General features: G+C 48.4%; 1 protein-coding gene across 1 annotated transcript in view; it reads right to left on the bottom strand.

Annotated features, from left to right (window-relative positions):
* Window positions 1–13,387, bottom strand: part of LOC126535904 (glucose dehydrogenase [FAD, quinone]-like) — a gene marked incomplete at its 5' end in the record, with an annotated part of 97,393 nt that overhangs the window by 36,419 nt on the left and 47,587 nt on the right. Inside the window, 3 exons of the mRNA XM_055072245.2 lie at window positions 2,060–2,237; window positions 9,776–9,939; window positions 12,676–12,820. Coding sequence (XP_054928220.2) covers window positions 2,060–2,237; window positions 9,776–9,939; window positions 12,676–12,820 — 487 coding nt within the window. The remainder of the gene's footprint in view (window positions 1–2,059; window positions 2,238–9,775; window positions 9,940–12,675; window positions 12,821–13,387) is intronic.

Consider the following 13,387-nt stretch of genomic DNA (forward strand, 5'->3'; position numbering starts at 1 on the left):
GAGTTCAAAAATTGCAAATTTTTTGTAGTGGAACAATTGTTATTTTGGCACAGTGTACACTGCCAAACTACGCACTTCTCACCTAAAGCCCGTTTTCCGTTGTTGCGGAAGTTTTATACGTTCTAGAAGATTAACACGATACCTTTGGATCGTGAAACTCGCCTGTTGCATTCCTCATGACGTATATGTTATATATTGGGCACATTTTAGAGATTCTGTGCGCGTTATGGCGGTCCTTTTCACAACTGACCGAAAAACGACCTCCGAATCTCGGTGTGTGTGACTGCAACTGTGGCTGTAATAAACGCATTTAAGTAGCCAACCGATTACGTTTACGTAAGAAAGCAACAATGGAACTAAAGTATTTGCTGCAACTGAGGACACATATGCAATAAACACATCTAAGTAACGGTGATTAGGCAGGAACGCAATAACACAAAAATGAAACACATGGACGCCAACAATATTTGTAAGGTTTGTTGAAAAGGCTACCTTTAGCATACCCCCTTTGGACATTGACATGTATTATATACACACACTCGGTTTTCCATCGTGACACGTTGAGTGTACGTGCTCTACTAGTGATCCGTGTCTACGTGTCGAAGCTCTAAAGAATGAGTCTCAGGAATTTTTTGTGTAATGCTCGACAGGCTCTTTGGCTATTTGTGCGCAGTTAGCCATCAATGTACAGTATTCGCTGGCATACCATAGCCATAGGCGCCGTCGTACAGTTGCCGTACTAACCTAGTGGTGCTCCTTTCTATCCAGATGGCGTCATTGTTGAGCAGTGGCCCTCGAATTCCACCGCGGAGCTGCGAGCCATGATCGTTCTAACGCTTGCGCGTCGCGTACAAAGCAAATGTACGAACAGCGGTGATGCGACAAGGGCGCGCACATTGCTAACAGTCCTGCCATCTTGTGCAGTTGTTATGGCGTTGAGCTGTTCACCGCGAGGCCGTCGGTTTTACCCCAGCAGCAGCGGCCACATTTCAAGGGGGGTAATATGCAAAAAAGGGTCGAGCACGTATATTTCGGGGCATGCTAAACAACTCCGGGGGGCAAAGATTAATCCGGAGTCTTGTACTTTCGGCGTACCTCCTAATCAGGTTATGACGTTTCCACTAACGTACTACCCTAGAATTTAATTTAATTTGTAACACAGATAATGTGTGGCTTGCTGAAAATTGAGGCCGGTCGGATGTGTCTCGTGACGATTGAGGTCTCAATTATATATTACGTCAACAGATTTTACGTATAGTTACAAGTACAATCACAAATTCTTTATGACGTTTTATTACTTCCATATACCCGAGTGACAGGACAGCGTTGGCGTACACCATAAGACTGGAATATATAAATAGAAAACAGCAGAGGTAGTAGCCAAACACATTAAGTTTGAAACGTTGGTAATGAGTCACTCTCCTAGCTCGAAAAAAAAATAAACACATATAACTCCGTCATCACGTTACCACTAAGACAGTATAATGCCAGCCGGTCGGTGGGAAACGCAACCTTTTTGAAAGGAGTATTCAACTCGTTTTGCTTTAGCCTAGCGCCAGAATATTGCGCCACCAGTGTTGCTGATATCGTTTGCGGCTCCAAGTATTGAGCCATACGTTCTCACACGTGCTATACTAAAGTTCTTCAAAACACAGAGCAGGATTTTGCTAATAATGTCCTTTCGTGAATACCTTCTTTATTCAAGGTATGCTTCAAGTCCTATGGACTAGTGCAGCCATCGGAGAATTCAGATCAGCTTTCGTGTCGCGCTGGCGTCGTAACAGCTGCAGACTTGATACTTAAGCTGAATCTTAATTACGAAGTCACACGTAATCCTTAGTCGCCTGCTCACAATTAATGTATAACGTAACCACTTACTTGATAACATGTGTATACACCAGAGTTATCAGCATTACTATGCTATTCTCTTTGTGCTAACATTGTGCACAGAATATTAGCTTTTCTACTTGCAGTTTGTCACTCGAGAAGTGACCAGGAGACGCCTTATGAGAAATTTCATTCCATTATGAGAAATCGAACCAAAGAATGAATGATCAACCTTCCACAATGACGTCCACATCATCTGGGTGGCTGTAGTAGCGCGGGTCAATGACCGGCGCGTCGAAGGGGTCGGCCGAACGCAGCTTGACGAATCCCCGCGACTTGGGCCGCATCACCATCGGGATCATCTGGAAGGACGGCTCGCCTCGGAAAGGCTTGTAGTACTGGTCGTACACCTGCACGGCAAGCCTCGATCGCTCACGTTGCGTCTTTAGGGCTCGAAACGAACGTAACAGGGCTGCGTCTCGGTCGGCATGGGGTTACGTTCTCCATAAACTGAGCCTGAGTTTGAGAATATCACTACTCAAACAGACCGGAAACCAAGAATCCACACAATCAAGAAACAGTGTGGCGTACTTTGTCGCACCTGATATAAGGACGCGATATTGCAGCGAAGCTGTTTGTGGCTAGGGTTCCGTGCATTTTTTGTGTCCGTCCACAAATCTGTGAGAAAATACTATGTTCATCAGCCATGGCTCGTGCCACTGCTCACGAGTTCGTCATCGTCTCCTACCACAGCTGGCTCCGATGCCGCTCATCATGCTAGCCTTCCCATAATGCCCCTCCCTCTGTCGAGGTACTGACGGCACTGGCCCGCTGCCAGTCGGTGCGGCGATTTCGGTTTCAAATTCTTTGCCTCAGTATATCGCGAAATGAAAACATTAATGTATATAGAATATTTGACACGAATGAACGCGGATGTATAAAAAATTACTACCCTTTCAAGTCTGTGAAGACGGACAGCGAAGCTGTGTTAGTTAAACCCAGTGTTACACCATGCAAGCAGAACTTCCCAAGCAGCCTATATTGCAAATCTTTTGTTTCACCGTTATTTCACCTCATTTTCGCTTTTGCGTGCTTCGCATGGTAAGCATGCTTTAGGAGTGTTTTTTCTTTTGTTTTGCGGTTTTCCCAGGAGGAAGAATAAACTTTTATTTTTGAAACAATATCGCCGGGAAAGCCCCGGTTCTATTCTCGGTGGGAGGTCTCCTCATTCCAGGAACCCTCTGGCCTTCGCGGCCTCCTTGGCCCTGGCGACGAGGCGTCGTTGTTGTTCCAAGTCCTCGGAGATGAGCTTGGCCTCCCACGTTTCTATGAGGTCTTCGCTTTCTTGTCTGGCGTTGCAACAGTCTCTCGGTAAAGTCAATGCGTCTTTGTCTAGATGCCATGGACATTCGAGGAACAGGTGCGCTAAGGTGTCTGGTACGCCGCACATTGGGCAGTGGTATCCTTGTAGCGTTGGGTATAGTCTATGCATGAGGATTCCGTGGATGTAAGTATTACTTTCCAGTCTTCTGAGTGTAGTGCTTTTTTTCTTTGTTGAGCTTTGGGTGAGGTGGTGGGTACACCCTGCGTTCCAGCCTGTGACGTTGCAGGATCCCTGAGTAGGTAATGGGTACGGTCTATGCCTCCGCTGACGCAGACTGGGCGTTTCGAGAGTAGGAAGGATTGGCCCGGCAGGTGCGGCCTCGGGCCGCGGCGTGTGCCGTTTCGTTCACCTCCAGCCCCTTGTGCCCAGGAACCCATGTCACGCAGGTGTAGGTTGTCGGAGTACTGCGGTGTTTCAATATCTTCAGTGCTTCTGTCGACACGCGACCCTTAGCGTAGTTCCGGAAAGCTGCTTCAGAATCGGAGAAGATGACAGCTGCGTCCATGCACGTGGTAGTTGCTAGGGCGATCGCCATCTCTTCTGCAGTCTCGGGGTTTTGTGCACGGACAGTGGCAGACGCTAGCTCTTTGCCCTGAGAATCTACGACGCTCAGGACGTAAGCGTTTGTTTGCGGGTATTTGGCTGCGTCGGTGCATCTGGCGTCCGGATTTTGCCTGTGTCTTCGCCGTAGAGCATCCACTCGGGCTTCTCTTCGTTCCTTGTGGCACGTGGGGTGCATGTTTTGTGGAATTGGGGCTATGCACAGGGATTCGCGGAGGTTTCAAGGAATTCTTTCTTTTCGGTCGGTGGTGGGTATAAAGGCTATAAAGGTTCCACCATAGCTGAGCCGTTGCAGCACTGATCTTCCGGTGGGCGTGAGCTTCAGTCGTTCTAATGGACTGGCTTTATGAGATTCAGCTAGTTCTTGCCAGGTGTTGTGTACGCCCATCTTGAGAAGTCCCCTAGTCGAAGCCGTAGATGGTAGGCCCAGGGCGATTTTGATGGCTTTGCGTATTTGAATGTTAATTTTTTCTACCTCTGCGTTCTTCAGCGCGAGGTAGGGCGTGTCGTATGATTTTCGACTGGTGAGGAGTGCTTGCATCACGCGTAACGTGTCATGTTCTTTAAATCCCCTTCTAGGCCTTGCAACTCTCCTGACGAGATGTGTGAGCTGTGATAGCGTTCGCTGTAGTCGCGGGAGGGTGGCCGCCCCAGACCTGTCTTTGTCTATGTGTAGCCCTTGAACTTTCCACTTTTGGAATGGGCGTTCCATTGAGGGTGACGTTGGGATCGGGTTCATCATAGCCGGGTGGTCTGCCTCTCGTTCTTGACTTGAGGACGAGGTGTTCCGACTTCTCGGGATAACAGCGGAGGCCGCATTTGTGAAAGTAGCTCTCGATGGTATCTACTGCTTCCTGTAGGCGTGTTTCTTGTGTTGCAGTGTTTGAGGCCCTTGTCCATAACATGATATCGTCTGCATAGAAAGCGTGTCTTACGTCTGATATCGCGTCGAGGAGGCTGGGTTGTTTGATCATTGCGACGTTGAAGAGCAACGGCGATATGACCGAACCCTGCAGGGTGCCTTTGCGCGGTAGTCGGAAGCTGTCGCTGCGCAGGATGTATATTCCAACTGTGTGCGTGCCCTTCGTGAGGAAATTCTTGACCTAGTCATATGTCCGAGACCCGCAGCCCAGTTTTCGAGGTTGCAGAGGATAGCTTCGTGACTGACGTTGTCAAAAGCTCCCTTTACGTCGATGGCTAAAATCGATGATTTGCTTCTGGTACTCAGGTGGTCGATGAGGTCTTCCTTGAGTAGAAGGAAGACATCTTGCGTTGACAGGTTCTGCCTGAAACCGAACATAGTGTTTGGAAAATATCCGTTGTCTTCGAGGTATGAGGTTAGCCGGTTGTGTATCATCTGCTCGAAAAGTTTCCCTACGCACGAGGAAAGGGAAATTGGGCGCAAGTTGTCGACGCTGACCTGTTTATATGGTTTGGGGATCATGGTGATCTCCGAGTCCTTCAGGGCAGCTGGTAGCTCTTCTTTCTCCCGGCATGCATTGAAGTACTGGAGCAGGGCTGCGGTAGCCTGTCGCGGAAGGTTCCGGAGATGCTTGTTGATGATCCGATCTTTGCCCGGGATGGTGTTTCTGGTGAGCGTCGATAGTCCTGCAGACAGTTAGCACGCGTAAAGGGTTGGTGAAGGTCGGGGTTTGGTTTCCCACCATATATTTTGTCATGTGTCGTCGTATAGCGGGTGGGTCGCCGCACAGCTTCTGAATTTCTCGGAGGAGGTTCTCTTCCGATCCGGCGTGGTTGTGCACGAGCCTACAGAGGTGCTGTCGCTGTTGCGTCTTCGTAGGGTCGTTGTCGAGAAGAGCGCGCAGGAGATGCCACGTCGTCTTTGTGCTCAGGGTTCCCTGGAGTTTATCGGAAAATGCGTGCTGGTTTTGTCTTCCTAATCTTTTCGCGTATGCTTGTGCTTGCTCGGTGAGGAGGGCAATTTGCTTCTTTAATTTCTTGTTTAGCTTCTGTCTCTTCCATCTCTTGAGGAGAGCTCTTCTGGCTTCCCACAAGGTGGAGGAGTTGCGTGTCGACGGCTGGCACTGCTTCATTCAGCTGTATTGTTTACGTGTACCGTTCTGCTGTGTCGAGGACATTCTTCAGCCAGTCATCTATGTTCTCGATGGTGGCCTCGACATGTAGCACGTCTCTCAATGACTTCCACTCCGATACCCGGGCCGTTCCAAGCCTAGCGGGCATGCGAGTGTGAGCCATGGTTAGATGGAGGATGTGGTGATCGCTGCCCAGTGTTTCTCGGAGTCGGTTCCATTCTCCCGAGGGCACGTTTATCGTGTAGGTGAAATCCGGGTTGGTGTCTCTGGAGACACTATTGCCTATCCTCGTTGTTTGGAGTGGCTCATTCCACATGGTGAGTCTGTGCTGTTGTGCAGTGTCGTGCACTCGGGCTCCTTTCTTCGTGGTCTGGTATCCCCAGGCCGTGTGTGAGGCGTTGAAGTCCCCTACTATAAGGACTTGACGGCCATCGGTGCGTTTCTTAATTTCTCGGACAAGGTGGTCAAAGTATGAAAGGGGGTCTCTGGGAGGGCTGTACACGCTCACTACGAATACGCTCTTAAACAATTTCCTCACCGGTATGATTTCGATTGAGGTGTGTTCGATCGGTGTTATGACGGGTTCCGAATCCTGTACAGTGAGATTCTTCTTAGTGAGAATAGCCGTGCGTTTTGTTTGTACGTGGGCGCTGTACCGTTGTAGCCGGACGTTTTGTGTATTTGTTTCTTGCAGCGCTATGAGGTCGGGTGGGTCTTGTTTAACAAATTCTTGTAAGTTAGCATGCCGTGGTCGATAGCAACGACAGTTCCACTGCCATATGCGGAGCGTCGAGAGCGCATTTGTTGTCCTGTGATTAGGGACTGCCACCTTCGATTGTTTCTTTTCCCGGCCGGCGATCGCGGGTAGGTGAAAATGAACGAGAGGCACTTCGGCCATTTGCTCGCGGTTGCTTTCTGTCGGGCTCAATGTTATTTAGTGACGTGTTGAGGTGCTGTTTTGGTTCGTAGGTCTTCTTGATGTTGGCTATGAAGTTGTTTGGTTGCGCTGCAAGTCCATCGACCTTGGCGTCTAGCGTGGTAACCTTATTGGCTATACTTGCGGCGAAATTCGTTATTGCTGCCTCAACGATTTTCTCAATTGTGATGTGGGTACTTTTCATGAGAGTTTCTTGGAGGATTTGGAACCTTGCTTCAACTACGGGTTCAACATCTACGTCGGGAAGTGAGGGTCGCGGCTGTGCAATGTTCTCTTGGACTTTCGCACATATCTGTTGCAGCTTATCAATGAGATCTTTTTGCTCCTCGCACTTCTGTAGAAGCCTTATTATGTTGTCTTGCTGTATTTGTTGACATTAGATTAGCTAGTCGATGAGGGCTTCTTGGCTTTGTAGTTGACTGTTTTGATTATGCAACGTGTTTTGTTGAATTCGCACATTATTTTCGAGAGCCTGAAGGGTCGCAGTTTCGGCCGAGAAGAATTTGGAGCTGCTGGTGGTTCTCGATCCACTCGATCCGCTTACCACATCCGAGTAGCTCACGCGTTTGGGCGAGTGCGAGCGTGAGCGTGATCGGGAAGGTGATCGGAGTATAGATCTACATCTACTTCGTTTGGGGGTGCTGCCATCACTGCCCCTCAAGCAAGTGGTTGAACTTCCTAATTGTGGGAATTCTTCACTGCCTGAGCTCCAGCGACTGTCTCTCATTTTGAGCCTGTCGATGCGTTGCTGTCGTATGTTGAACGGTGGTGGGTTCTGTTCCAGTCGTTTCTTGTAATCTTTGTTTGCGGTTTTGTGCCCCTTCTCCACATAACTTGCATGCGGGTTTGCACTCGTGGTCGGGTAGTTGATTGGTTGTGCCATATTTAGAGCAGAAGGCTGGCAATGGTCTTGGGCAGATATCCTCGCGGTGTCCCATGTTGCCACATGTCCCGCAGTATTGGACTGACTTGCGGTAGGGTCGGCATCGAAAGTCGAGACTCTGGGAGCGGACGTCCTTGGTCCTTGAAAAAAGATCACGGCCGCGGACGATTGCTCGCGCATACGAGCGCGGAAGACGCTGTACCTCACTGGTGCGCGAAGACTTGCCTTCAGTTCTTCTTCACTCGTGCCGGGCAAGAGTCCGCTTATTACGCCTCTGGATACATCATCCGGGGTTCTCGTGTTGCCTTTTACAGTGAAGAAAGTGCCGCCAAGTTGTATTCTGCTGATATTTGCGAGTTTATTCGCGTCTTCCCAGTCAGTCGTGCTTGCAATAATCAGGTTCTCGATTCTCTTCACTTAAACACACACTTTTTCGCCGAAGTCTTGCTGCGAGAAACCGCAGGCTCTTCCGATGGCGTGCATAAAGGAAACATTGTTCCACTTTGCAACCTCGAGGCCTGCTTATGGGCGGAATACGACGTTGTAGTCGTCGACTGGTAGAGGCGGCAGTCGGGGTCATCGCTGTTGCGGTGGATGTGGCTTTCCATTAGTTTGTTGCTTGTCTGGGTCGCTTTCTTGTGTCGTTTGATTCTGTGTGTCCTTCTTGCCTTTTCTGCCCCTCGTAATCCAGATGCTTTCGCGTTCAATAGTTCTTCCGATGCTTGTGTCATAATTCCAGGCAGTTTCTGTGTTGTTTACTTCAGTCGGGTCCATCTGCATTGTGTTTGTACCTTGCAGTTGTTCTCTTGGTATGTTGATTGCTTCTACTGCTGCTTCGCTCATCTCGAGAGCTCTTAGTCGCTGCGTGGGCCGGCGCCTGTGCTATGTTCGCAGATACGCTCGAGTGGCGAGAGCACGTGCCACGGGGTTACAGCAGCTCGTTCGGCGTTGGCCTTAGCCAGGCGGCTGTGCGGCCGTTGCAGAAATCAGTAAATATGACACTCACTTGATGGTGGCTGGTGTCCGCCGATTTCTCTTTCTTTTTTTCTTTTTTCTTTTCTTGCACGCGAGATTTCTGTCTGTGTTTAGCCGTGCTCGATGTAGCGCCTCCGCACCTCGGGAGCGCGATCCGGAATCGGCCAACCGGCGGCGCCATTTAAACTCGGTATTTCTAGCGCGCAGCTCGGACTGGGCCCGACGACGACGAGCCCGTTCACGAACCGACTCTCGCTGATGCCCGCGGTAGGCAGCTTCTTCCTCAGGAGTGCGCACTAATTGTGGTTTTCCCATAGTTGTAGCTGGGACGGAATGTGCGGAAGCACTAATCCAAAGCTCCGTATATTGGGCGCAAGGTTCCTTGCGTTCGATGTCTCGAGTTTGCTCGGTGGCGTGGTTAGCATCATCCGCCTGGCATTGCCACTTGCGATTCTTCAAAATCAAAATGCTTCCAAATAAATCTGTCCGTCACGTAAGACAATGAATGGCTCCACGTCCTTAAGCAATGACTCATACCTCCGTAAACGCGGCCTCCCCATTACGACGACAGAAGCGAAATTCTACGCTGGAATTACGAGCGTCAACGGAGCCAACTGTGGAAGAAGACGACGATGCTTGAGTCATTGCTGATGGTGATAGTTTTAGCGAAGTCCGACAACGACGGCACAGGGTCTCCATAACAGCTTCGCTGCAAAATGAATCTGTGCGCGCAGCTTGTGTCTCGATGACCACCGGTGAAGACAATAAATGTGTTCGTACATTTGTTCCGAATTCTGTGTCACCTCTTTGTTGTGTGATACACAGCCCTGCTGGTCATTCATCTTCACAGAGTAGAATAGCTCACGATTTTTCTAGTGACTAATAAAAGGAATGTTGCGATTCTTATGCTCAAAGTCAGGAAGGTATGAGAAAATGGCAGAATATATTGGAGACTAAGGCGGCAAAATTTAAAGTTAACTTAGCAACAAAATCACAGTTAACGTGTCAAACGTACCTTACAACGTCTTGGGAGCGGATGAAACTATTATGTTATATTCAGTTCCTGTGAAGTGGCTGCGTGAGCCTTGCAAAAGTTCACAAAATAGCGCGATTCCCAAAAGGCATGCGTGTCCAACGATTGTTCCGTGTCCTACCTCCTGCTTGAGCCCCTGTCCGGTCAGGTACGTCTCGACGAAGGAAGAGCTCGGCGGCACGCCGATCAGCATGATCTCCACGTCTGGATAGTCGTCGCTCGCGTTTGCGTACTTCGTCTTGACGAAAGCCACAGCCTCTGCTCCACCAGGAAGTGTCCACGCACCTGAACGGGATAGCACTCTGATATGCACCGTCGGGTAAACTATTTGAGGCCCAGCCATTCATTCCCTGGCCACCGTCCATCAAATCTAAATGAAATGAAAACGTTATAGTGCTTACCGCCTCGAAGCTGTATGGTTAGCAGGGTCAGAAGTCGATAGTGTGGCAGTTATAGTGCGATTTTCATTGTTAGTATATTTGTGGTAGTTAGCGGAGAAGTAATAAAAATAAGACTAAATAACTATTTAACTTATGTTGGCTGACGAATGATCGAAATATTAAACCTGAAGACTGTGGTATAAAGCTCATAAGCATCGAGAAGGTGCCTAAGAAAGGCTGGTAAACGGTTCGATAGAAGGATCTATCTTCGTCAAAGGCGGCCTCGTCATTCTCCGCAGGTTACTTTTAACGGGTTAGTAGAGTGACATCACCAGCAGTTTTAAGTGGCGGCTAGCTCTAAAGGGAGAGACTGCAAAGAAAATGAACGCTTTCACCTGACATCTCTAAACGTGGTTTCTAAGACGAGGAGATAAGAGCGGGAGAGTGGGAAGGCGGGGAGGGAAAGAAAAGGGAGGGGCAACACTTCTTTGTATACTGCCGTGGAGACGCCTACGTTCAGCGACTCAGGCTAACACCCTTGAAAGACCAAGCCACTGCCCTCCAGCTACCCGATCCATTGCCGTCAGACTCGTGGTCGCGATCCTAGCACCTTCAAAATTTCCTGACGCATTGCTGCATCAGTTGAAAATTATTCTTTCGCCTGATGTCTTTTTAGTCTTCTTTGTTACTCGCGCGCTGACCGGCTGACCGGCTCTTCTAAAGCCACGAAAGCATGCCGCCAACGACACCTCTAAAGGCTCCCAAACCTCTGGCTCCCCCAACGCCTTTCTATATGCCCATCTTTTTTGTTCTTTTTGTCCTCTTGCTCCCCCGCTCTTCTCCCACTCTCCCGCTCTTGTCCCCTCGTCTTCGAAACCACGCTTAGAGCCTTCAGGCGACAGCGCTGATTATATTTATTTATTTTCTTTGCAATCTCTCCATTTACAGTCAGCCGCCACCTGACAACTGCACGTGACGTCACTCTACTAACCAGTTAAAACTAACCTGCCGAGGATACGAGGCCGCCTTTGACGAAGATAGGTTCTCCTATCTATAAAAAGGTTAGCCTTTCTGAAACACCTTTTCCCTGTTTATAACCTTTATGCCACAGTGCGCTACTCCCCGTCTGCCAACCCCACTCTTAATTTTGAACACCTAAAGACTGACACCCGAGGAGCTCATAAGGTGTTAAAGACCTGCGAAACGCTGAAGTTGCTACATTCTGCAGCGTACGAAAGATGCACTACTTATTAGCGATTTTAGCAGAATTGATCACATCAGAGAGGGACACACCTTGAAATAACTCGCCGTACCAATTGTATAATAAATTTTCAAAGCTAGGTGAAAATAGCTTTTTAACAGAAAAAGAAGACGACTTGTCCTAATGCAAAACTTGCAATACGCCACAGGTGTACGTGCATGGGTGACGCCAGTGTTTACGCTTCACAGTCGGACGAGCATGAAGCGAGCGTCTGACTATGATCTCGCTAGCTACAAGCGTGACTGCCGGTGAAGCGCCAACAATCACGTCCCACATGGGTTCCCGCTAAGGATTTCAGATTTGCGTTTTCCTGCAGTTTCCATCACACGCACAACTTTCGCATTAAGCGAAGCTTGTGGGTTAAGTTCCCACTGGCGACAATCTTTTGTTCACTTTCTGTTCCTCATTTCTCCATTAACTTTTTTTACATTTTGCGATTTAAACCATAGCTAATTACCTCTACGCTGTGCTTGGCTTCATTGCCTGCGAGCTTTATATGGTAGTGCTTAGCGAAAACCGAGCCCCTCAGTTTCCCTACTCCTGAATCAGAAATACGTGTGTACGAGTCACGTAATATAGAAGAGATATAAAGTCATAAGTTTACCTGCCAGAAAGTTCTGTCTATACCAAGGGAGTCATAGACAACACTAATCGAAGAATTCAGCAGCAGCTATTGTCACCTATGGAGGCCGCCTGTAGAGGGTTCCATGAGAAAGAGAGAAATTGATTATACAATAAAAGCTCAGAATGCGGACCTCCAAGATAAGTGTGCAAATCTGCAAACCTGCCATGTTCAGGTGATCCATGCGTACCTGTAGCATGCTGATTGTTGGAAGAATGTAAGTGATGTACATGTTTTCATCCCTTTTGATCTGTAGGTCCCGCTAAGTTCTCAAGGCTGCGTTGCCTGTCAGAGCTCATTTCATCAAAAGTATAACTGGCTACATGTAATCAGTGAAAAAAGTAACTCAATTACAAGAAGCATTACCGAGTAAACAATGTGACCTATAAGTTACTGTAATTACTAGCAATTACTAGTAAATACTTTAGTTACGATAACTTATCAAAACCTAATTGATTGAAAGTAATTATTGGCATGTAATTCTTTACGTACAAGTTGCGTTTGAAATCAAGAACAGGAGAACTACTTGGCAGTTATGAGGAGGCGAGGGCCAATGCTAAAGTTCTGCAGTGAACGTTGCTTCAAAGCACGAATACATGCTCCTTTTATAGGACCGTATATTGGTGCACGCTCCATCTTAAGTGTCGACTTTCCAGAAAGGCTTCTCTTAAATGTTTGTACACCGCTAGCGTAACAACGCGAGGAATGCTCAGACGACGTGAATGCAACGCCATTTTCTCCTTTTGCACTCCGTCCACCTGTGTTGTAGCGGTAGTAGTCCAGTGCTGCCTTGACTCCCGACACTCCAATGTTGTATGGATCTCGCAGGTGCACGCCGATACCGCCAACTATCACGTGGTCCTGAAGATCGCTGCCCACCGGCAGGTCAGCAACGATGGGGATCTGCATGCGCATGAAAACCCATCAACAGTAAAGTTCTTCCTGAACGAGTTGGTTTACACATATTGAAGCCGTTGCAGCGGAAAGAAACACGGACAATCCAAAGAATAGGACACCACGCGCGCTAACGGTACACAGAACGCACAATGTGACCCGGTAAAATATCTGCGCGAAGAGCGACGGAATGTTTTTCTGCTTCCAAATTTATTCATTGAAAAAGAAGAAGGGGAACCAAGGGCGCCATTTTTTGTATGAAGCCAAGAGATAGATGCCAAGGAACGCAGAGGGAAAGTAGTTGTTATTTCTATTGGACGCTGGAAATAACCGGGTAAAAATAAATGAAAATGTGTGTGTGTGTCCCTGTGCGCGTTTCTTTACTCTCATACTTAGCTAGGGGTATTCTGTTCTTCTTTTTGAACTAAGAAACAGAAGTTCAGAACGTCTTGAATTTCCAGATTCAGTGTGAGGTGCATGCGAGCGGCGTGTATTGGATTGGATAAGCCTTATTGAAGGTCGTGCAGGACGCGTGTTAGCGCGCAGCGGCCGTCTCACGCGCAGGAGTACCTGGCG

Source organism: Dermacentor andersoni, chromosome 3 (assembly GCF_023375885.2).
Source record: "Dermacentor andersoni chromosome 3, qqDerAnde1_hic_scaffold, whole genome shotgun sequence".
NCBI classification, from domain to species: Eukaryota; Metazoa; Arthropoda; class Arachnida; order Ixodida; family Ixodidae; genus Dermacentor; species Dermacentor andersoni.